The following is a 24,447-nucleotide window of genomic DNA, read 5'->3' as shown; positions in this document are numbered from 1 at the left end:
CTCAGGATTCTTTGATGAAAAAGTTCAAAAGAACACCATTTATTTGAAATAGAAATGTTTTGTAACATTGTCTTTACTGACACATTTGATCTATTAAATACATCCTTGCTCAATTAAAGTATTAATATGTTTGAAAAAAATCTTACTCACCCCAAGTACATATGAACAGGAAATGGGTTAACTTTGTTAAAACTAACTAGTATGTTCCTACATTGCAGCTGCTGGACTTTTACACGGTGCATGGTGTCTCAGATGTTAGGCATTGACTGCACAGGTTGCGTCTCAAACTATGAAGTTCTCAGAAGGCTGGAGGTTCTGCTTCAGTCACATCACTGCCTTGCTCATCTACACCAGTGTCACGCTCCTCAGATCAGGGAAGCTCCAGTTTCCTCCATAAACGTTGCTCATTCTCATTCCAGCCCCAGGCTCTGCCAGCTCCCTCCAGTACAACCTCGGACACCCCAGCGCCCCCGGGGATAATAATAACGTTTAAGCAACAGTTTTTTCCCCTTGAAATACAAGTTTCAAAATCATTCTGATGGTACACTGACTTCTGAAAAGGCAAGTGGCATTGCTTCTTTCCCATGCATTTGCTCCGCGAAAAGGCAGATCGCTTTACGGCAGCAACAAATGCACGTGTGCAACTATCCACTGTAATTACAACAGTGATATATTTATGACAGTAAAATACACTCTACTGTAGGGGCTCCAAAGTTACAAAAATTAACAAAACTATATGTACTGTTGCTTTAATGTTCATCCCATTCCCAGTGGAAGAGCCTGGATATTTTTTGGTTTGGATGCTGGTTTCCCAACAATTTCATCGGTCAAACAGCAAGAAGTATTCCCTGTTTAAACCAGGATTTATCTGCTTTCTATAACTGCACCATTCTGGAAACAAAAAGCACCTCCTACTATTGATAGTAATTAAAAGCAACCATGTATAGTGACAAATTAACAAATTTTATGCATGCATCATATTAATGGCAAGTATTTCATTAAATATTAAGAGATGTTTACCATGTTCGTTGTGATAAATGAGACTCCACCCAGTTTAATCTGGGTTAATGGAAGCATGCAATGATTTGATTTGTTTACCCAGCTAACAAAAAACGTGTTCTACGGATGTTTAGCTAATGTTCCCATTAAGATACAGAAATGTTGTTTCTGAATATTCAAAGAACATTCAAAACTTCTAGTTATTGTTTTAAAATGTTTAACACTAAGAGAACATTCCATTGTACCATTTTGCAAAAATGGGAAGTTACTTTTCAATGTTCTCTGTTTAAAAAAACATTTTTAGAATGTTATTAAAGACCAGATCATTTTAAACGAACATTCTGTTAATGTTACTGGAAGAATGTTCATTAATAACAGAGAACCTAGTCAAGTTCTGAGAATGTTCCCTGATAACTGGGTAATACAAGCCTGTAAATAAGTATATGTAAAAAAGGATATAAGTATGGTTTTTTAATTTTTATTTTATTAATTTATTTTTTTCCCTTTTTATGTTTACTATTGAAATGTTGTTGTTGTATGCATTTGTCAATTTGATTTAATTTCTGTATTTTCTTAAATGGGTGTGTATCGAGTATTTACAGAGTGTTAACTTTTAGTTTTAGTTACTTTTTCTTATTTGTAAGTCGCTTTGGATAAAAGCGTCTGCTAAATGACTAAAAGTAAAGTAAAAGTAAAAGTAAATATTACGAGTAGTGCTGTCAAATGATTAATCGTATCCAAAATAAAAGTTTTTGTTTACATAATATGTGTGTATTGTGTATATTTATGTATATATAAATACACACAGATACAGTATATATTTTGAAAAAATATATACATTTATATTCTTATATTTTATATGTAAATATTTAATATATAAACAACGTTTTTCTTAAATATATACAGTATATGCATGTGTTTATATATATATATATATATATACATAATAAATATACACAGTATACACCCATATATTATGTAAACAAAAACGTTTATTTTGGATGCGATTAATCGCGATGAATCGTTTGACAGCACTAATTGCGAGCAAATCATTTCAGTGTTTAAACAGCGACTTCATCAGAAAATAGGTAAGAAAACAATTATGTTTCACAATTAAACAAATGATGGTCATTCAGTCTTTAATTGTAATGAAAAATACTTAGCAGGTTATGTGTATATCATAGGTGTATTTTCATTGCGAAGGTTTCTTAGGCCTTAGCAAACCGTACATACATAAATATCCTTTTCTTATACATACAGTAAAGTATATTCATGACACAGTTACCTTGAATATTACAGCAGGTTAGTTAAGATCAAAAATGACTAATCCAATAAAATCAACGACTGTTTTAAAACCAAAGGATGACCACATGCCAAAAATACATATAAAAAATAATTGCAATATAGAGTTCATCAATTTTTTATCTTCTCTTTTTTTTTTACAAGTTATTCATTTGATACAAGCAACCCAATACCTTTCAGTTTTTTCCCAATAAACTTGATCTTTCCATGATTAAAAAAGGCCTTTAGACCTGATTAACTCGCAGTGTAGAGTTAATATCCTACGCTTTAGTTTCCTCCTTCATATCAAACGTGGAAGAACATCAGTAGCACTAATGACACTTGTCTGACAGCCGTTTTCAGTGCAATAGGCTTCGTTCTAACATCTACACGAGACTCAGTGACATAATGTAAAATTAGCAGCTGTATTTGCTGTACAAGGACACGATAATGGCTGCCAAACTCAACGGCAGTTGTCAATTTAGAAGGAAACCCGACGCTGAGCTGCCGAGCTCACATAGGCGGAGGCCCGTTGGTGTATCTGAGCATTGGGTGGAAGGAGCGGGCGAAGTTGTTGAGTTGGGCACAGCTGTAGTCGTCAGACGTAGGCACAAGACAGGCTACCACCACCAGCAGCAGCAGCAGGAAGATCTGCAGCGGCAGTGCGGCCCAGAGGACACGCTTCAGGAAGGTTTTGCACCAGGATGGTGGTTCTTCCTCGTCAGAATGGGAGGAATCGGATCCAGCGGCGTTGCGAGACCTGCTATACATGAGACGGCACAACAGGTGGAAACGCTTAGATGTAAAACTAGGTAAATGAGAGAAATTATATTGGTTATCTAGCTATTCCTAACTGTAGCTAAAGAAATGGGCTTTGTAGATTCACAAGAGAGTTTCTCTCTACACTCTTAAAATTAAAGGTTCACTGGATATTGTTCATTGATGATTCCATGAAGAACCTTTAACATCCATGGAACATTTTCATTCCACAAAAGGTTCTTTATAGTGGATAAAAGGTTCTTTGTAGAACCAAAAATGGTTCTTCTGTTGCACCACTATGAAAATCCCCTTTTGGAACCTTTATTTTTAAGAATGTAAATAGGTCATATTTATTGGATGGAATAATTTCTCTATGCATATTTCTTGTACATATTTATCTTTGCCTAACACTGTTATACAACATTTGGGAACACATTAGCTGCCCAAGCTTGACACAGATAGAGTTAGTTTGAAGTCTTCAGTAGCGTTTAAAAGCAAAAGGGCCATTTTAAGAGAGTTTTTGTCTTTATAAATATGCCTTTTTTGTTAAAGCGCTGTTAAACAGAGAGCATGCTAACAGGAAAAGCACAGCTCAACAGTTCTCAGATGAAGGCAAAGAGTTTTCCTTAATATATAGTTTGGGGGTGCTGTTCGGTTCAAAAATATGCTGGACAAGTCAAATGCTATATGTTCTTCAAACCTTTTGTTTTTGCAATTGTATAATTATAAAACTCTTCTTGTAATTTCACCATAACCCACTACATGCTGACACATGGGAAATCAGGTTTTGTGCTCCTATCACCCTGTTGAAAAACCAGCATCTCTCTGTAATGCACAGTCACGTTTCTCTAGCATGTCATCAAACTGCATGGATGGCAGATTGGAGGAGGGAGAAGATGATTGATTAGTCAGTGAAAGAGCAGATGTGACACACCAGAGAGAGAAAAAGAGAAAGTTTGCAAGATTGTTCATTGCAGACGCTTGCTGAATAGACAAGAAAAATGAACGGCTCAGCAGAAAGCAGCCTAGCGTATGCATATTTACAGCCGAAAAATATAGAAAACAAGCTCGCTTTTGGTCTGGTGCATGAGCTCCCTTAGTAGTGTCTATCTCAGCTCCCTAACCTGAGCAGTGTCTAGAATCACAGAAGATGATGGAAGTCATCAGCATGAGCCTGTAGCTTGGTAATATTTCTGCATGTGTGACATGCTACATCGCTGGGCCACTGCAAGCATGGTCTGTCAGGTTTATAGGACACTGTCCATTAGCGCTAGGGGCCTACGGTCAGCTCATGGGTTGAGTTCCATTATCTTCCAAGTGTTCTAGAAACCAGGAGAAAGGTACCTGTGAAGTGGACTGCTCACACAGGCTCCGGGCTGTGACAGACTACTTTTGCCCCATGGCTGTTTGCAATGAACAGGGGGGTAAAAGAAAGAAAGAATGTTTCAGTCCAGGCAAATAAAGACAAAGCTACTGATGAAAGAACCCCAAAAAAAGAAGAGCACCAAGAAAATCAAATGAGGGAGTGACAGCACTTCTATGGAGACAAAGAAACTGGTTCTTCATGACACCCTTCTCAGAAAAACCACCCTGCCAACAAGGGATCCTTCGATATTTAAAAGCTTTTAAAGGGTTTTGAGGAAGTTTTAAGTTCATTTCAGACATTTCGTCTGTTTTCTGAGAGTGAATCTCAAAATCTGCCAAGAACATGTCACAGGTCATATTTTAAACTGGAAATTGTGTTTTACATAAAGGCTATAATGCAGGAAAAATCTTGCATTATAAAATTAGAATATATATATATATATATATATACTGTATGTGTGTGGGTGTGTGAGTATATGCACACACACACACAGTATATACACACACACACACACAGTGTATATATATATATATACACACACACACACACACAGTATATACACACACAAACATATATATATACTGTATATATATATATATATATATAGTATGTATAAATATAATTTTATATTATATCATCATTAAGTATTGTATTATAAATATTACAAACAAAAATTAAGTAGCATGACAAGCTAATAATTGTAATTATTAGAATTTAAATATACCATATATATATATATATATATATATATATATATATATATATATATATATATATATATATATATATATATATATATATATATTACTATACTATATATGATAGTATACTACCGCATATAGTATTTATATAGTATACTATACTATATAAATATACTATAATATATATTTAGAATTTTAAATATACATACATTACAGTGATAGTTTGTTGACTTATGCATCATTGTATTATTGTAATAAGAATCTGATAAGAAAACCTAAAAAAAAAAAAAAAAACATCTGGATGCATTACAGTAATAATGTGAGGGGAATATGTGCTTTAATGTCATTACAATGTTTATAATCATTAAAATGTTAATGGACCAAACAGGCTTCATTTTGTTCATACAAAATTTTGAGGTTCAATATGACCTGGACATGTTTTTTTTTCCATAGAACCAGTATTCCTTGATGACTACAGCGTGGGAATCTAGAATAAACATGAATGTAGGAAATGAGTGGAGGAACAAACCAAGCCAGAATTTAGGGGTGTGATACGGGTTTGACTAGTTGTTTAAAGGATATAAAACGCACTTGGATCAATCAATAGCATGTAGAAACATAACAGGGACGAATCACATCTCCAGTTCTGATTCAGCTCTTGCATTAGAGGAGAGCATGCTGGGAAGGTCCTGAGCTTTGGAGGAACTCTGAGCAATATACTAATAATGTGTCAAGTGTGTTTTTGGAGGCCAAGTTCCAGGGACATTCAAGTGTCAAACTATAGGCTCAAAGTGACAAGCAAACACTGATCTCTGAAGGGCTCAACAGAACATGAGGGTGATGTGTTACCGATCGCTGGCGACTGGGAGTGCTGCGTCCAGACACGGGGCTCAGGGAACCGGAAGTGTCCAATTCATCAGCAGACGACCAAGATGACAGGTCCTACAGAGATTGTGTGTGATGCGGAGGGTTGGAGAAAGAGAGTGTGAGAAAACATGAACTAGATGTAAAAACAGGATTAAGTTTAGGACTACACATCAGGGTTATTGTAGCTAACTAAAACTTAAACTAAAACCATAGAAAAAACTTTTTAGCTACTAGATATAAAATAAACTTTAACTGAAATTATATAAAAACTCTAAATTTATTTTATTTCAGATAGTTGCCAAGGCAACACTTTTCATTTTCATTTTGTAATTTCATTTAGTTTCAACAACAAAATAACTAAGACTAAATGAAACAAACTATATAGACATATAAAAAATTTAATAAAAACAAACAACAACATCAATAAAACTTTAACTAAAATAAAATGTAAACAAAGTATAAAATAAAAACAATTTCAAAATCTTAATAATAACAAAACAAAAAAAGTATCGCAACATTTACAAGTGTTTTTTTAACCTTTTTGACTTAAATGCTGCTATCACAATATTTGAAAAGTATAATATATAATATAACATTAGACCATCTATAATACATAATCCATGCATTTCAAGTTTAAAGAATGGTATTTTGTACAATAAAAGCTAAATAAATTTAGGGGAAATAAGAATGTTTATATTTTTTGATTGCATTTAAAAAAAATGATGTTTAGGATTGTTTTAATATATTAATACTAATAAGAATATTATTTATATCCATAATGATAATAACAATTTTAAGTCATCCTGTGGCCTATACTCCCTCTGGTTGAGAACAAATGTTTATTTTAATTCATTCATTTTTTACAGGCACTAATATTATTTTAGCCAACTGTGTGCATCAATGTTTTTTGTGACAATGCTGGCGGTCAGTAACTCACCTGCTGACTGCTGCTGATGTCCAGGGTCTTCTGCAGCTCTCTGATGTCTCTTGTCACCTCCTTCAGCAACAGCTTGAGACGGTTCCCGATCACATGCACCTTCTCTTTGGCTTCCAGACAGTCACTGCCCTCCGAGTTGACCAGCAGCTGAAGGGACATGTCCTGCAGGGACGCCACCTTCAACTGCGTGTCCAGCAGCTCCCGGCGGATTTGCTGCGGAACAATCAGTGTTTAATCAAAATAAGCCATGCAAGTTGTTCCAGGGGAAGTTGTGGCCTAATGGTTAGAGAGTCGGACTCGTGATCCAAAGGTTGCGGGTTCGAGTCTCGGGCCGGCAGGGATTGTAGGTGGGGGGAGTGAATGTCCAGCGCTCTCTCCACCCTCACTACCACGACTGAGGTGCCCTTGAGCAAGGCACCGAACCCCCAACTGCTCCCCGGGCGCCGCAGCATAAATGGCTGCCCACTGCTCCGGGTGTGTGTTCACGGTGTGTGTGTGTTCACTGCTGTGTGTGTGCACGATGGATGGGTTAAATGCAGAGCACGAATTCTGAGTATGGGTCACCATACTTGGCAGTATGTCACTTCACTTTCACTTTCAAATGCTGTACGAACAGAAAAAAGAAATAATTTACCAGAAAAGTTTTGTGATGCTCCTGCAGGGTATCGCTGTCCTGAGTGTGGTCAATCGGGACGATCTCATTCCTTCTGCGTTCGATGTTCTCCAGCCAGAGAAGCAGACCATGACTCATCTCATGGAAGTCCTGAAGATTAGGAAATGGTCTGTGATTTTGACCTCTCAACATTGATGAAAGCAGAATTTCTGAATGAGTATCTTCTGATAACAGCTTCTTACCTGGCACTGCATGAGCGCGTGCTGGAGCGCGTTCCTCCACTCGTCCAGAGAGCTGCTGAGACGCTCCCAGCGGTTATTCATCTCCTTCAGCCGTCGCTGCAGGTCTCGCGCCTCCTCGCTGTCCGACTGCACAAACTCAGCGCTGCAGAGGTTAATGGACAGCACGATGGCCTTGCGCTTATCCAGAGCCTTCTGCAGCTCCTGCGTGGAGTCACGGGTCAACAGAGAAAACCGTCAATGCCACAATACAATAATACACAAGCTGGACAACCAACAAACAATAACACAAAGAAACCGCTAACCGTTACAAACGATAACAGTGGTTCAAAGAATATCATGGCATTAGTATTATTTTAGTACTTTTTATATACTTTTACAGTATTTATTAGCTTTCTATTATTTATTAGCTTTTTATAATTAGCTTTCATTTTTATAATTTTAGTTTATTTTAATTTTAATTTAGGTTTTAATAATCTGTTTTTTTCTCATTATTATGATTTTTTGTATTTCTTTTTTTGTTGTTGTTAACAACTGCTTATTGAATTTTATTCTGTGGGACAGTAGTACAAAACAAAAAGCAGCTGTACAAATTTAGAACCCACCCCCTGGTAGACTTAAAAATAAATAAAATAAATAATAATAATAATATATTAATTAATATTAATAGATAAACAAATAACAATAAAATAATTTTTACAAAGATTTTAGAAAAGAAGACAACATTAAAAGCTGAATGCCATGAATGAACAGTTAGATGCATGTATACGAGAAGTAGAGAGCTCCATCGAGATAATGTCCAACAAATACACCGTCCAGGTTCATCTGTCCATTGTGTGAGGAGGATTCCAGCGCTTGACTAGCAATTTCTTTGCTGCTGAGAGAGCAGCTAGCAGTAAAGATCTTTGTTGGACGGACAAGGTGAAGTCCTAAAAGTCATTCATGAAAAAAATGGCGCAGAGTCAAACATATCTCGGTACCCAACAAATATGATAGGTCCAGCGAGAGCTGAGTCCAAAAAGGTGAGAGAGAGGGGCACTCCCCCCCAAAAAATGCAAAAATGTGCCTAAAACTCCTTGGGGACAGAGATTAAACTTAGGAGAAGATGACAGATTCATATAAAAACCTTTCATTGGAGTCAAGTAAACTCTATGCAGCAATTTCCAATGAATCATTTGGTGATTAGGGTTTTTAGAAGACAATTTAAATATACCCCGGCCATACCTGATCGGAAAATAAAACATGCACATCCTCATTAAGATCCTTAGCCCAAACAGTTGTGATAGATAAAGGTTTGTATGAATGCTCAAGAAGAAAGAGATAGATGATTGAAGCAGAGGAGGGAGATTCCTCAGAAGGAAGGATTCGTTTGTGTAAAGGGTGAACAGGCAGAGAGTTCCAAGGCACCCCATACGCCTGCAGAGCCGATCTAATGCACAAATACATAAAAAAGGAGGTGCCTGGCAGATTATATTGAGTTTTAAGATTCTGGAAGGATTTTAAACCACTATCATCATAGATATCTCCCAGAGTGTTTACTTTTACTGAGTGTATTGTCTGAGAAACAACGCTGATTATCTCTAGTCAGATTCTGGAGCTGTGATTCCAGTTCATCTATCTTTTTGTGTCGGTTTTTCTGAAGGAAAGAGACATATGAACTTGAGTTATTCCTTATAAATTGCATTCCAAAGTGTTCGAGGATCATCCACTATACCTTGGTTAATTTCAATAAACTCAGCTAATTTATTTCTGAATTGACTGCAAAAGTTTTCATCCTTTAACAATTTAGGGTTAAATCACCATCTAGTGGCACGAGATTACCATTAAAAAAAAAACATAAACACATTCCCATGAACTATGGCAGATCAAACCAAGAACAAACCTTGATCTGCCAGCACCCCCTAATATGGTCCGTGGCGTCAACAAAACCCTGCACATTACTGTAGCTCCAACATTTGGCCCCATAGTCACATATTGACTAGTATTTCTATTTAAAAAAAAAAAAAAACAAAGAAAGAGAAGAGAGATAAAGAATACAACTAAAACAAATAAAATATCATAATCAGTAAGCGATACTGTTTGCACAATGAACTATGAATTAAGAAGTGAGCATTAAAGTGAACATTGAAAGAGACAGTCACCTAACCATTTAGAGCATCTCTTCTCCGATTAGACAGCAAATGTCCAGCTGAAGTTCACTGAGAGTTGGTAGATGAAAGGGATCTGAGAAAATCTCTTGCTTCTTCTGGGGTGTGTAGCATTTTAGGTTCACCTTGATTGAGAATGGCCTTCAGCGTTGCAGGATAAAGGAGAAAATTCTGGATGCCAGCGTCTCTCATCTCCTTCCTAATTGGCGCAAAGATAGCGTCGCTCCGTCGGAAGTTTTCACCGGGGCGTGAAGTCTGGCGGCCCGCAGAATGAGCTCTCTGTCCGTGTACCGCAGCAGTTTAAAGATGAAAACCGTGGTTTAGTGTGATCTGAGGAGAGCCTTGTGTATACGCGATGTGCTCGCTCCACTTCAATCTCTTTGCCCACCAGAGACGGGAGCCACGTCGGTAGTGATCTTTTCAAAAAGCCCATATGGTCATTCTTTTCGGAACCTTCAGGCAATCCAACCAGACGCAGATTGCTGCGCCTATTGCGATCCTGTAAGTCCACAACCTGTTGCTCGAGCACGGCTACTCGCCTATCGTGATCTACGACAACTTTCTTTTGTTCTCTCATCTCCCCTGTAAGAAGATCCAGTTTAGAGCATAGCCACTGAACAACTGACATGTGAGAAGCGATGGACATGTGATCTTGTCCATCATAACGCTCGCGGTCGGTGGCTTGGATTTCTTCTTAATCGGAGAAGCCGACGGAGACAACTCCTGCTGTTTCCGACTGCTTGCCATCAGGTGAAGCACAACCAATGAATAAAACTTAAAACAAAACGAAAAAATCAGCAAAAAGAGGCCAAACGTACGGAGCTCTACTCGAGTGCGACTAGGTTCGTGTGCGACGTCACGTGACTCCTATTTTTTGTATTTCTATGTAAAATTAATTAATTTTTATTTTAGATCTAGTAAGGCAACATTTCTATTTAAGTTTTTTAAATTTAGGATTTCAAGTTTAAGATTTTAGTTTAAGTTTTAGCAATTTTGTTATGCGTTTCTCTCATTTTTATATATATTGTATAATTGTGTCTAATTTAATATTGCTATATACCAGGGGTCACCAAACTTGTTCCTGGAGGGCCAGTGTCCTGCAGAGTTTAACTCTAACCCTAATCAAACACACCTGAAACAGTTAATCAAGCTCTTGCTAGGTATACTTGAAACTTCAAGGCAGGTGTATTGAGTCAAGTTGGACTCTGCAGGACATCGGCCCTCCAGGACCAAGTGTCTATATACTATAGCTTTAATGTGTCAGTTTTGAGTAATTTTAGCACTTAGTAACAAATAGTTTTAATTATGATTAACAGCACTGGAGCATCTGACCTTGAGTTTCTTGATGCGTAGCTCGATGGTCTGTATGTCCGTGCTGAGGTCCAGTCCCCGCTGCTGCTCCAGCTCTTCTTCTGCCTGGTCCAGCCAGCTGCAGATGCTGTTCAGGTCAGAGTTGAACTGCTGCCACTGCTGCATGTTCTGCTTCATGCGCATCTCTTTACTGAGAGCCTGAGCCTGCAGCAGCTCCCAGCGCTCGATCACACCTGCACAACACAGACCACACAAATGCATCTGTGCCACACTGTACAGTAGCTGTATTCAATTAATAAAAATAAACATTGTATGATGCATCAGACAAAAGAAAATCAAAATCCATCATTATTATTTTCTTAATAAAATACTCCTGTTATTATAAAATGCATGCTATTCTAAAGAAAAGTGTTTTTCTCATCCAAGATATAGCTTGATAATAATGAAAGCTGCATCTTCATATTACTTCTGAATATTTATTTCTTAATTGAATTTAAAACATTCAAAATAGTTTGAATTTGTTATGAAATTTTCATATTCTACCTTTCCTCCTAGCCAATCTTTTGCGCAACATGTATAATGTTTATAATGACACACTATGGCTTAATATATACTATCAGCATCCATTTTAATGATAACTTTTAAGATTGCATGTATTTATGTGCATGGCACAGAATATTATATGGTTTTTCACCTGAGGTTTGGAACTCTGAGCTGTTGGGGTTGACGAAACCTGAGCTCTTGTCGTCGTCTTCTTTCAGCTCAAAGCCCACTCGCTTTACTGCGTCTATACTGCCACGACATTCTTCAAGAAGACGCATCTGTGAAAATGAAATATAACAAACAAGTGTTAAATTCCTTTTGCAAAAGCAAATGCTTTCTTTTTCAAACCACAGTGACAGTTCCCCTAATAGAGTCCTGTAGATTATTATTACTCACATAACCCATGTAGGTGGCGTCCAGCTCAGGGCCGGTGGGAGTCCGGCTGCGTATGATGTTCTCCGTCTGCTGCAGGTGGAAGCAGCTGGTGTTGAGAACTTTATCCAGCTGTCTGATGTGAGTCTCCAGTGATCCAGCGTCACCTGCAGAGGAACATCAGATTAGTTATCAATGGAGGAGGAACAACAGGAAGTTGCTCTGAGCTGCGTTTGGAACAGCACATGATCAAGAGATGAATGTCACATGATTGCTTTCTCATTAGTCAAACATACTAAGTGCTTCTAATCAAATGCATCATTAGTCAAAGCAGTTTACAATCAGAGTGAATATATGCACTGCTCTACTCTAATATTGCACTATTGCACAAAAATGTTTGTAACTTTTATTTATCCAGGCAACGATTGTCTTCTAAGTTAGAAAATAATTCCTAATTTTCATAGTATATTGGATTGGTCTCTTGTATGAGTTCGGAAATCTTTTTGTTGTTGTTGCATTTTTAAAAACAATTCATGGCAATTAAACATATTTTCCCACAAAATTATCATTAATGTATCAGAATATTCCATTCTCATTTCTGTGATGCAAAAACAATTTAAATTGTAATAAAAAAATAAATAAAAAATTTTTTTTTATATATATATATATATATATATATATATATATATATACAATGCTAATTTAAGCCAATTTTGAAAATATTAAAAATATTAAATGAAAAACCTAATGTAATTAAAAATAAGAAATGCTGCCTTGACAACTAAACTGAAAATATAAAAATTACCACAACAAAAATAAATTCAAGCTAAATAAAAACTAATAAAATGACAAAAACACATAACAAATTGACTACAACTTAAACTATTAAAACGAAAACTTAAAATAAAAAGAATTACTTCAGAATAATTAATACTATAATAGAATAAATAACAAAAACAGATTTAAACAAAATCCTTGTATTACTATCTTTTACTATAATAACAAAAACTGTACTTTACAGTACTGTACAGCAATGGGAATCTAATTACAAAAATATTCAGATGTTTAACAATAATGACAATTTCTGGGGGAAAATTGCTTTATAATTAAAAAATGCAAAAAAAACTAAATGGGGGGGGGGGGGGGGGGGGGGGGGATTTAAATTTGACCCTGATGTAAAATTCTTTGTAATTTACCATTTTCTCTGATTGCAAAATACTGTGAGTAATGATGTTGATTTAGCAAATCCAAAAGCATTAGAAACCAAGAACGAACACCAGAGTGAACTCAGTGGGCATCAACCTGTGACACTACATGCAAACACCGGAGACCTGATTATTAAAGCTAACACACTGTGTGAAGCAACACAAATCAAACGGGAAGGGTTAGAAAATACAGCCGATGGTCGCAGCACGTGGCTCTGTGCATTGATTCGGTTTGTGAGTAGAAACTAAAGATCACAATCTCAGGCAACAGACTAGTGAGTGAGTCTCAGATTTCTGACTGCTGTTGCCTACCAGCGCTGGACCTCAGAGTTTGCTCAGTAAGTTTTAGATATGCCTCAGGACTCTCTGGAATCACTACATCTGAAAGAAACATATACATGCATACAATACAAACATGATTGAATGCTGAACCACACTAAAATCTTCTGCTACAGCCACCAGTTTCAGGCCTTCATTAGGTTTCACTTACACCCTCTTATTCTCTCTCATCTGTATATAGGACTGAAGATCTCACACTGACCTGAGAGGGCAGACGCTGAGCCCTGCAGGTATCCATCCTCTCCCTGATCTCCCGGTTCGGAGGACAAGGCTCTGCTGGTGCTCTCCAGACCCCGGCTCAGGTCGTAATCGTGGTCCCACTCCAGAGGGATGGAGTCCACGCTGGCTGGAGTGTCTCGGCCCGAGCGTTCGGCCTGTAGAGGAACGGCCAGTGATGCAGAGCGACTGGAGGAGGGCAGAGGGGACAGAAAACCATCGCCCAGACGCTCACTCCACGGATAGCTGGACACGTCAGCAGGCTCGTCCAGATCAAACTCCCGGTCCGAGTACGAGACGTCATGTTCATCGTCTGTGAGCTGGATAAAGAAGAAGAATTCAGTGGTTTTTGGGATCGAAACCTTGACTAAATTAATTAAAATTGATGCAATAAAATGTATAAAAAAAAGAAGTGCTAAACAAAATATGTGCATATAAAATGAATATTTAAATTAAATTTAAATTTAAATTAATAATTAAAAAGTAAACAAGAAAAGCCAATATAAATTAAAATGATATATTTAAATATGAAAAAAATAATAATAGAATGAACAAATGAATGAATGAATGAGGTAAACAAATAAAAGGTAAATATCAAAATAAATATGAAAAATCTAATAAATAAATAAAGATATAAATAGTAGTCATAAATAAAAAGGTAAATATAAATAAAAATGGTACATATAAATATGAAAATAAATAAACAAATGAATAAATGTGAAGAAAGATAAATATAAATAAACTGGTAAATATAAACAAACAAAAAGGTAAACATAAATAAATAAAATGTAAATATTAAAATAAAAAAATGAATTAATGAATATATATAAACACAAATGTAAATATAAATTAAAAGATAAGGATAAACAAATATGAAAAAATAAAATAAATGAATGAGTAAATAATAAATATATAAAGGAAGTCATAAATAAAAAGGTAAATATAAATTTAAATGGTACATATAAATATGAAAATAAATATAAACAAACAAGCAAATAGGTAGGGAAGTACGTACATATAAAAACATCTGAAATTAAAACAAATAGAAAAAGAATGGAAGAGAACTCCAATATCAGTCAGAAAAAAGCATTTGATGTTTAATTACCGGTAATCGTATAAGTTTCTTGTAGTAGCGTTCCACACGTCCGAACACTTCTTGGCAGTAACGCTGCAGTTCTTCAAGCTCTTCCTCGATCACAGCAGCATCTATCGGCTCACTCTTTTCCAGAAGAGCTTCACCCTGCTGGAATATGTGGTCAATCTTGGCAGTGTTCAGAGTGATCTCCTGCTGGAACGCCTGGATGCAGAAGAAAACCTCCATAAGTGAACGACACCGGTCTTTATTGCTGCATGTGTTCTCCATAACTCCTGAGACGTACCCTCAGCTGTTTGATTTTGGCCTGGACGTCACACTCTGAGAAATGTTCAATGTTGGTTAATTGCAGGTCCATCTCTGTCAGCCAGACCAGGATACAGTCTCGTGCCGTCTCAAACTCCTCCCTCTGATATATAAAGTGCTGCGGTGGACAAAAATCAGATTCAAAGTAAAAGCCCACTTGCATTTATCTAATAATAATCATAAAATCATTAACATTATTATAATATATATCTAATTGTTTTGCAATTGCTGATTTACCCGAATGGACTGAAAGGTTCATTTCCAAAAATATAATTTTGGACTGTATAATTTTGTGTAAAACAAATCAATGAGCTCTGTACCTTTAGTCTGCGTAAGACGGAAGACACTCGTCTCTGCAGGTTATCCCAGCGCTGGTTGGCATTGTGGGCCATTTCTCTCAGACTACAGGCTGCGTCGGTGCGATTCTCACGTGCCAGTCGCTGATACTGTTTATTGATCAGCTCCAGCTGCGTCAAACTTTCATGCACCTGCCGCTGGAACGTCTACAGAAACACAGAGCGCTAATATCACAAATCTGTTCAACAATACTACATTCATTCAGTCTGGATGATCTTACCTCAAATTTCTTGAGCTCCTCTTTGGCAACAGTGTAAAGGACACCTGAAGAGTTCGGCAGCGCGGCTGTCTTCTCCGACAACATGAGCCACTCTTCAAACTGAGAGTAGTCATCGAGAAACTTCTGCCAGAGACGCCACGTCTCCTCAATCCTTTCAAATGAGCCAAATTAAGGTTTAAATGTCATTTAAACTATTAAAAATAATTTTCATTAATTGAAATAAAGCTGCAATAAAGCTGAGATTAACAGTAAAAAAAAAAAAAAAATATTGAGCAAAATTTTGGTTTAAATTTGTCATTTAGCACGATTTTTGTATTAAACTATTAAAATAAACTATGAAAGCTGAAATAGGTCAAATAAATGTCATTAACCACATGAACAACACAAAGGTGTATTTAGCATTGTTATCATTAACTTTAAGTATAACTAAAACTATTACAAAATCGTTAATTGAAATAAGGCTGCAATGAAGCTGAAATGGATCAAATAAATAAAATAAAATATAATATAATATAATACAAAACAGGACAAACTAAAATTAGAAATGTTGCTTTGGGAACTAACTGAAATAAAACAAATTTAAGTTGCAGTGCTACAATTAACAAAACTAAAACTGAAATAAAAATAAATCAAAGCTAAATATACATTAAAAAAATGTATACAAATAAAACTCAAACTAAAATGAAATAAAATTGAAACTATAAAAATAAAAGGTATGTGGTTCAGTTCATGAGGTTCATACTTGAGTCTCCTCTCCATGGACATGGCACAGATGCTCCTCCAGCGGCGGTCCAGGCTGCGTGTGGCCTGCTGGATGGAGTCACACTCGGCGTCCGTAGCACACGCGTCACAGTCGTGCAGCAACACCTCACACAGGTTCAGCACTGACGCCACACCTGTGCTGTGCTTCTCGATGTCTCTCTGCAGCTCCTGAATGAAGGGCACAAATAAGGTTTTATCTTAATCAAACAAAACAAGATTTTGAATGCACTGTGTGTGTGTGTACAGTATGTACCTGCTGTAGATCCAGTTTCCTCTGGATCTCCTGGTAGTCGCAGGTGTCGTAGACGATGGGACGGGACAGTTCGGTCTCAATGTGGCCGAGCCAAGAGCGCAGACTATTCATGTTCTTATCCAACTGCTGAACGGCCACTAAAGTCTCCCGCAGCTTCTTCACCCTGAAGAAACATATTATCTTATCAGCCTTCTGACACATTATACTGTGTCTACATCTATATGCAATATACATTTTATATCAGGGTTATTATAGTTAACTGACACTAAAAACACGAAAAACATTTTCATTACTTGAAATAAAGAAAACATGAACTGAAATAAAATAAGCTAAGCTTATTTTATCTAAACTAGTTGCAAATGCAGCACTTTTTAATTTTTTTTTGAAAATAAAACTGAACAGACACGACAAGAAATATTAAAAATTAATAAAAATGACAAAAACAAAATTAAATTATTAAACAAACTAAATTTAAAATGTAATATAAAAATCAAGCAAGAGGAAATGTAATCTAAACACAATGCAGATTCAAACCTTTTAAAATTAATTTTGAATAAATATTGTGTGAAACAGTGCTGATAATGCCAACCACATCGCGGTGTGTGTTACAGTACCTGGCCCCAATGAGGTCGAGCAGATGCTGCCAGCGTTCGCTGACTTTACCGAGTTTGTGTTCGATGTTAGAGGCTTTGCTCTCATGACTGGCCCGAGCTAAACGTTCACCCAGCTGCTGGAGCTCGTGTTTATTCTCCTGAACCACCGCCACCTCCTCCTGATAGTCCTGAGGGACAGAGAGACATGGAAAAACATTCTCAAACTTACTATATATATATATATATATATAAAACAAAAGAAATGTAATATTTAAACGTTACCTTTCGTAATTTCTCAATCATCTCTTCAATGCTGATGTCTCCATTCTGGGATACTTTGCTTTCCATTTGCGTCAGCCATTCACACAGCTCCTTATATTTATCATTGAAGATGGCCCATTCATTCAGCTTCTCACTCACCTGCTGCCTGCGCAGACACAACTGCACAGACAAATACACAAAAACATACGCCTTCAGTCATTTCAAACATTTAAACCAAATCGAAGTAGATTCAATTGAATATTTAGCCACAACATCTCTCTGTATCTTTATAATGTGCAAAATTTAAAGTGCAAATAAACAAATTCCCAAAACCACTTTGAAGGAAAGGCAAAAATCAGACCATAAAAACAGAAAAGCATACTTACGAGAGCATCATTAAAAATACAGCATGGGTGAAGAGTTTCTGACAGCCTGTACCTTACGATTAAATGTTTCTACTGCGATTATCAAACGCACGCTCACATCCTGTGGTGTCTCAGCTCACGCACCGGATGCCACAAATACAGAGGGTGCATAAAACTCTTCATGCTTTGCATTCAAGTTTCACTTTGAGCTAAAAACTGGTGCTTTGCATTGCTCTCTACTAGCAAAAAACACAAGGTAATGCACTCTGATATAGTGATGTTTAAAACAGTGAGTTTGAAATCATCTGTGGATGTGTTTTAAAACCTAATGAGCTTCATATGGAGCCCAGAGAGCATTAGTTTGAATGTGCCTATGATGTCTAGGAAGGTTTTGAAAGCGTTTGCGCCAACAATGCAGGCATATGTAGTAAAGCAGCACCACCTAATGGCCAGATGTTTCTGAGTGTACCTGGTGACAGATCTCCTCCCACTGGCGGTGCAGGAGTTCAATGCGTTCCTGCAGCACACGCAGATCCTCAGGACTGATGTAACTGGACAGAGACTCTCTCAGAACCGTCAGATGGGTCAAATCCTCTTTCCAGCCGTCAAACATGCTCTCCAGATCCTGCAGGATATGGGCGTTTATTATTTTTCATCATGTCATTGTTATTGCACTGAATCTGAACTCTGCATACCTTGCAGCGCATTTGTTCAGACTGCAGCTCCTCATGGCGATCTGGGAGCGGCTGGGACAGCTGGCGTTTAAATGCTCTCAGTTTCTCCAGAGATCCTCCGATACCTTTTTCACACCTCTCCCAATCCTACACACAGTTTGAAACAAGTCAGTGTGGTTTCTGGGTACATATAACACATTCTGATCAATTACAGTATCAAGCATTGCTCGGTCATCTCAAAACAACCTTTAAACTCATTAGGGTAGAGAAGTAGACAAACTCATGCAGACATTTGTTTGAGAACAAAAATAACTACTGGAACTACTAGAAATAAATATTTAACAGAACTAGGTGACAGAATCAAACAATACTTAATACTTACAATAAAATTTACAATAAACTAAAACACCCTTATTTAGAATTATTGATTTAACTTATAGTGGTGAAATAAAGTAAGAAAAATATATATAATAATATATAATTTATTTATTTCACTATTATTAGTTAAATTAAAAATTCAAAATAAGGATGCTTTTATATATTTTTTATAACTAGCTAACTAAGTTTTTAAAATTTTATTTCATGTAACAAAAGTTTTTTTTATGTTTTCAGTTTTAGTTGACTATAATAACAACCCTGATAGCAGTATTTTACTTTTATTTTAATATTATTAATAACTCATATTTATATTTAAAAAAAAATTTATTTATTTAAAATGATTTTTTTATTTATATCATTATTATAATTATTTTATAATTAGTAACTAAATATGTATTTAAACAAATAATTACACAAAAAAAAATAAGTGAAAGAACTTCTAGGAACACTATTGGGTAATATTCAGGATTTCATATCTTTTGTATAATAAATTATGACAATAAATAATAATTATTAGGGGCCAAGCCCGAAGGGCTATAGCCCCTATTGTATCTGTATGTTTTATTATTATTATTATTATTTTCGTCCCATGGGGTTCTATGGCAGCCCTATGAACAGAACATAGGAAAATGATGAAATTTGGCACAATTGTAGAGATGGACATAAATAGTTATCTGACCAACTTTGGGGTCTCTAGATCCAACTCTATAGCGCCACCACCAGTTCAAAAATTCAACATTGAAATGGTAATAACTCCTGAACCACTTGTTGTAGAAAAATAAAACTTAGTACACCTGATTACTCTCTTCATGCTGATCCCATTCAATAGCTTACAGTAAGACTCCACCCATTACAGTAGCGGCCATTTTGAAAAGTACAGTATTCTGTCTGTTCGCTACTACTCCTTGAAAATTGATTCAATTCTTCCCAAAATTGACTCAGATGATCTTTGGACTGAGCCGCACAGAAATGACTGAACAGATTTTTTTTATTCATCTTTGTTCAAAAGTTATGATTCTGTGAACTTAACGAAGTCGACCCAAAATTGGTTCAGAGCCTGTATCTCGGCCAAACTTGGATCAATCGAAACGAAACTTGGTACGCTTCATCAACACCGTGATCTGAGGGGCCACGCCAAAGTTGGGAACAGCGCCACCTATGGGTCGTGAGATACCAGAAATTCACATTTTTGCTTATAACTTTTGAACAGTAATTCAGAAAATTATAATATTTGTGTCTATGGATTCCTTGGGTCATGACGAAACAGAGGATGTTAATTTTGCCAGGATTGGCTGAACGACCTGTCCGCCATTTTGAAATTTGGTATAAATTGCAATATCTTTTGAACCATTTAACATATCGGCACAAATATCGGTAGGGATCATCAACACCATGTCCCGGAGGGACCACAGAAGTCTGAAGACAGCGCCACCTAGTGTTCCAGAGATATAACTATTCTAACAAAAACACATAACTTTTGCAAATGTTGTCCAAAATGTGTCATTTTTATGTCGTTTCGTTCCCTGGGTTATGCCGATTCTGACAATGTGTCATTTGTCATTTTCCAACATGGTGTCTGGCAGCCATTTTGAAGCAAATGCAAAACAGTGTTTTTGCTACTCCTCCTTCAAAATCTGTCCAATTCTTCCCAAAATTGACTCGGATGATCTTTGGACCGAGCCGCACAGAAATGACTGAACAGAATTTTTTGAGTACTAGTGAAAAAAAAAGTTATGATGCTGTGAACATAACGGGCTCAACCAAAATTGGTTCAGAGGCTGTATCTCAGCCAAGCTTTGATCAATCAAAACAAAACTTGGTACACTTCTTCAACTCCATGATCTGAGGGGCCATGCCAAATTTGGGAACAGCGCCACCTATGGGTCGTGAGATACCAAAAAATTCACATTTTCGCTTATAACTTTTGAACAGTCAGTCAGAAAATTAAAAGGATTTCAATTTTGCCAGGATTGGCTGAACCACGTCTCCGCCACTGAAATTTGTTGGCTTATACTAGTGATCTTAGCATTCTTCTAAGTTACAGGCTAAACAATTACCATTCTGTTTAATGTGACTCTTCAGCTATCGAATTAACCATAAGCTGCGTTACAATTAACTTTACTTTGTGTTACACTGGTTAAAATACTAAATAACTTTTTTGTCAGCTCATTCTCTCACCTAAACCTCTCCTCGGCCTGTAAAATATCTAACAACCGTGTGGCTCACTCTGCTAAGCCGCTTGCCCTGATCCTTTCTGGTCATGGGTTCGAATCCTGTTTAGTACCAGCGGTGCAAACGTTGTTTTGTTCCAGACATTTGATCTTCCGTGCGTGTTTGTCTTGAATCAGAAACGTGTATGTGTTCGTTCTCATCCCAACTTCTGTTCAGTTTTGAACTTCTGTGCTTCTGAACCAATCTGTTTTTTCTATGTACGTTCTTTTTCAGCTTTTTATTCTCTTCCCGCTCTGCGCCTCGCTACGGGCCATTCGCTGGCTTGGCCCCGCTAATCGCTGCTTGCAGCTATATTTAGGGGCCAAGCCCGAAGGGCTATAGCCCCTATTGTATCTGTATGTTTTATTATTATTATTATTATTTTCGTCCCATGGGGTTCTATGGCAGCCCTATGAACAGAACATAGGAAAATGATGAAATTTGGCACAATTGTAGAGATGGACATAAATAGTTATCTGACCAACTTTGGGGTCTCTAGATCCAACTCTATAGCGCCACCACCAGTTCAAAAATTCAACATTGAAATGGTAATAACTCCTGAACCACTTGTTGTAGAAAAATAAAACTTAGTACACCTGATTACTCTCTTCATGCTGATCCCATTCAATAGCTTACAGTAAGACTCCACCCATTACAGTAGCGGCCATTTTGAAAAGTACAGTATTCTGTCTGTTCGCTACTACTCCTTGAAAATTGATTCAATTCTTCCCAAAATTGACTCAGATGATCTTTGGACTGAGCCGCACAGAAATGACTGAACAGATTTTTTTTATTCATCTTTGTTCAAAAGTTATGATTCTGTGAACTTAACGAAGTCGACCCAAAATTGGTTCAGAGCCTGTATCTCGGCCAAACTTGGATCAATCGAAACGAAACTTGGTACGCTTCATCAACACCGTGATCTGAGGGGCCACGCCAAAGTTGGGAACAGCGCCACCTATGGGTCGTGAGATACCAGAAATTCACATTTTTGCTTATAACTTTTGAACAGTAATTCAGAAAATTATAATATTTGTGTCTATGGATTCCTTGGGTCATGACGAAACAGAGGATGTTAATTTTGCCAGGATTGGCTGAACGACCTGTCCGCCATTTTGAAATTTGGTATAAATTGCAATATCTTTTGAACCATTTAACATATCGGCACAAATATCGGTAGGGATCATCAACACCATGTCCCGGAGGGACCACAGAAGTCTGAAGACAGCGCCACCTAGTGTTCCAGAGATATAACTATTCTAACAAAAACACATAACTTTTGCAAATGTTGTCCAAAATGTGTCATTTTTATGTCGTTTCGTTCCCTGGGTTATGCCGATTCTGACAATGTGTCATTTGTCATTTTCCAACATGGTGTCTGGCAGCCATTTTGAAGCAAATGCAAAACAGTGTTTTTGCTACTCCTCCTTCAAAATCTGTCCAATTCTTCCCAAAATTGACTCGGATGATCTTTGGACCGAGCCGCACAGAAATGACTGAACAGAATTTTTTGAGTACTAGTGAAAAAAAAAGTTATGATGCTGTGAACATAACGGGCTCAACCAAAATTGGTTCAGAGGCTGTATCTCAGCCAAGCTTTGATCAATCAAAACAAAACTTGGTACACTTCTTCAACTCCATGATCTGAGGGGCCATGCCAAATTTGGGAACAGCGCCACCTATGGGTCGTGAGATACCAAAAAATTCACATTTTCGCTTATAACTTTTGAACAGTCAGTCAGAAAATTAAAAGGATTTCAATTTTGCCAGGATTGGCTGAACCACGTCTCCGCCACTGAAATTTGTTGGCTTATACTAGTGATCTTAGCATTCTTCTAAGTTACAGGCTAAACAATTACCATTCTGTTTAATGTGACTCTTCAGCTATCGAATTAACCATAAGCTGCGTTACAATTAACTTTACTTTGTGTTACACTGGTTAAAATACTAAATAACTTTTTTGTCAGCTCATTCTCTCACCTAAACCTCTCCTCGGCCTGTAAAATATCTAACAACCGTGTGGCTCACTCTGCTAAGCCGCTTGCCCTGATCCTTTCTGGTCATGGGTTCGAATCCTGTTTAGTACCAGCGGTGCAAACGTTGTTTTGTTCCAGACATTTGATCTTCCGTGCGTGTTTGTCTTGAATCAGAAACGTGTATGTGTTCGTTCTCATCCCAACTTCTGTTCAGTTTTGAACTTCTGTGCTTCTGAACCAATCTGTTTTTTCTATGTACGTTCTTTTTCAGCTTTTTATTCTCTTCCCGCTCTGCGCCTCGCTACGGGCCATTCGCTGGCTTGGCCCCGCTAATCGCTGCTTGCAGCTATATTGGAACTTGTTCCTGTCAGATTTCCTCATCTTGACAATGGGAGTCAATGGCAGCCCTATGAAGGGAACATAGGAAAATGATGAAATTTGGCACACTTGTAGTGATGGCCATGAATAGAGATCTGACCAACTTTGGGGTCTCTAGGACCAACTCTATAGCGCCACCAGCAGTTCAAAAACTCAACATTGAAATGTTAATAGCTCTTGAACGCCTTGCTCTAGCAAGTTAAAACTTAGTACAGCTGATTACTCTCTTCACACTGATCACATTCAATAGCTTACATTAAGACTCCAGCCATTACACTAGCTGCCATTTTGAAAAGTACAGTATTCAGTTTTTTCGCTACTCCTCCTTCAAATTTTGTCCAATTCTTTCTAAATTTGTCAGAGATCATCTTTGGACCGAGCCGCATAGAAATGACTGAACAGAATTTTTTGACCTACTGGTGAAAAAAAAAGTTATGATGCTGTGAATGTAACAAGGTCGAACCAAAATTGTTTCTGAGCCTGTATCTCGGCCAAACTTGGATCAATCGAAACGAAACTTGGTACGCTTCATCAACACCATGATCTGAGGGGCCAAGCCAAAGTTGGGAACAGCGCCACCTATGGGTCGTGAGATACCAGAAATTCACATTTTTGCTTATAACTTTTGAACAGTAATTCAGAAAATTATCATCTTTGTGTCTATGGATTCCTTGGGTCACGGCGAAACAGAGGATGTCAATTTTGCCAGGATTGGCTGAACCACG

General features: G+C 37.1%; 1 protein-coding gene across 1 annotated transcript in view; it reads right to left on the bottom strand.

The window, feature by feature from the left end:
• Positions 1–2,167: 2,167 nt before the first annotated feature.
• Positions 2,168–24,447, bottom strand: part of LOC306886771 (nesprin-1-like) — a 114,246-nt gene continuing 91,966 nt past the window's right edge. The window contains exons 123-142 of the mRNA XM_079444081.1: positions 18,801–18,926; positions 18,575–18,730; positions 17,762–17,920; positions 17,501–17,667; positions 16,887–17,049; positions 16,614–16,801; positions 15,872–16,022; positions 15,615–15,797; positions 15,275–15,412; positions 15,001–15,192; positions 13,882–14,215; positions 12,160–12,302; positions 11,915–12,041; positions 11,242–11,453; positions 7,766–7,966; positions 7,545–7,673; positions 6,911–7,123; positions 5,956–6,048; positions 4,384–4,442; positions 2,168–3,043 (exon numbers count right to left, since the gene is read on the bottom strand). Of these exons, the coding sequence (XP_079300207.1) occupies positions 2,794–3,043; positions 4,384–4,442; positions 5,956–6,048; positions 6,911–7,123; positions 7,545–7,673; positions 7,766–7,966; positions 11,242–11,453; positions 11,915–12,041; positions 12,160–12,302; positions 13,882–14,215; positions 15,001–15,192; positions 15,275–15,412; positions 15,615–15,797; positions 15,872–16,022; positions 16,614–16,801; positions 16,887–17,049; positions 17,501–17,667; positions 17,762–17,920; positions 18,575–18,730; positions 18,801–18,926 (3,384 nt within the window). The 3' untranslated portion in view covers positions 2,168–2,793. The remainder of the gene's footprint in view (positions 3,044–4,383; positions 4,443–5,955; positions 6,049–6,910; positions 7,124–7,544; positions 7,674–7,765; positions 7,967–11,241; positions 11,454–11,914; positions 12,042–12,159; positions 12,303–13,881; positions 14,216–15,000; positions 15,193–15,274; positions 15,413–15,614; positions 15,798–15,871; positions 16,023–16,613; positions 16,802–16,886; positions 17,050–17,500; positions 17,668–17,761; positions 17,921–18,574; positions 18,731–18,800; positions 18,927–24,447) is intronic.

The sequence above is a fragment of the Barbus barbus genome, assembly GCF_936440315.1.
Source record: "Barbus barbus genome assembly, chromosome: 20".
Lineage (NCBI taxonomy): Eukaryota > Metazoa > Chordata > Actinopteri > Cypriniformes > Cyprinidae > Barbus > Barbus barbus.
The sequence above is the reverse complement of the archived record's forward strand: the minus strand, read 5'-3'. Positions and strand labels throughout refer to the sequence as shown.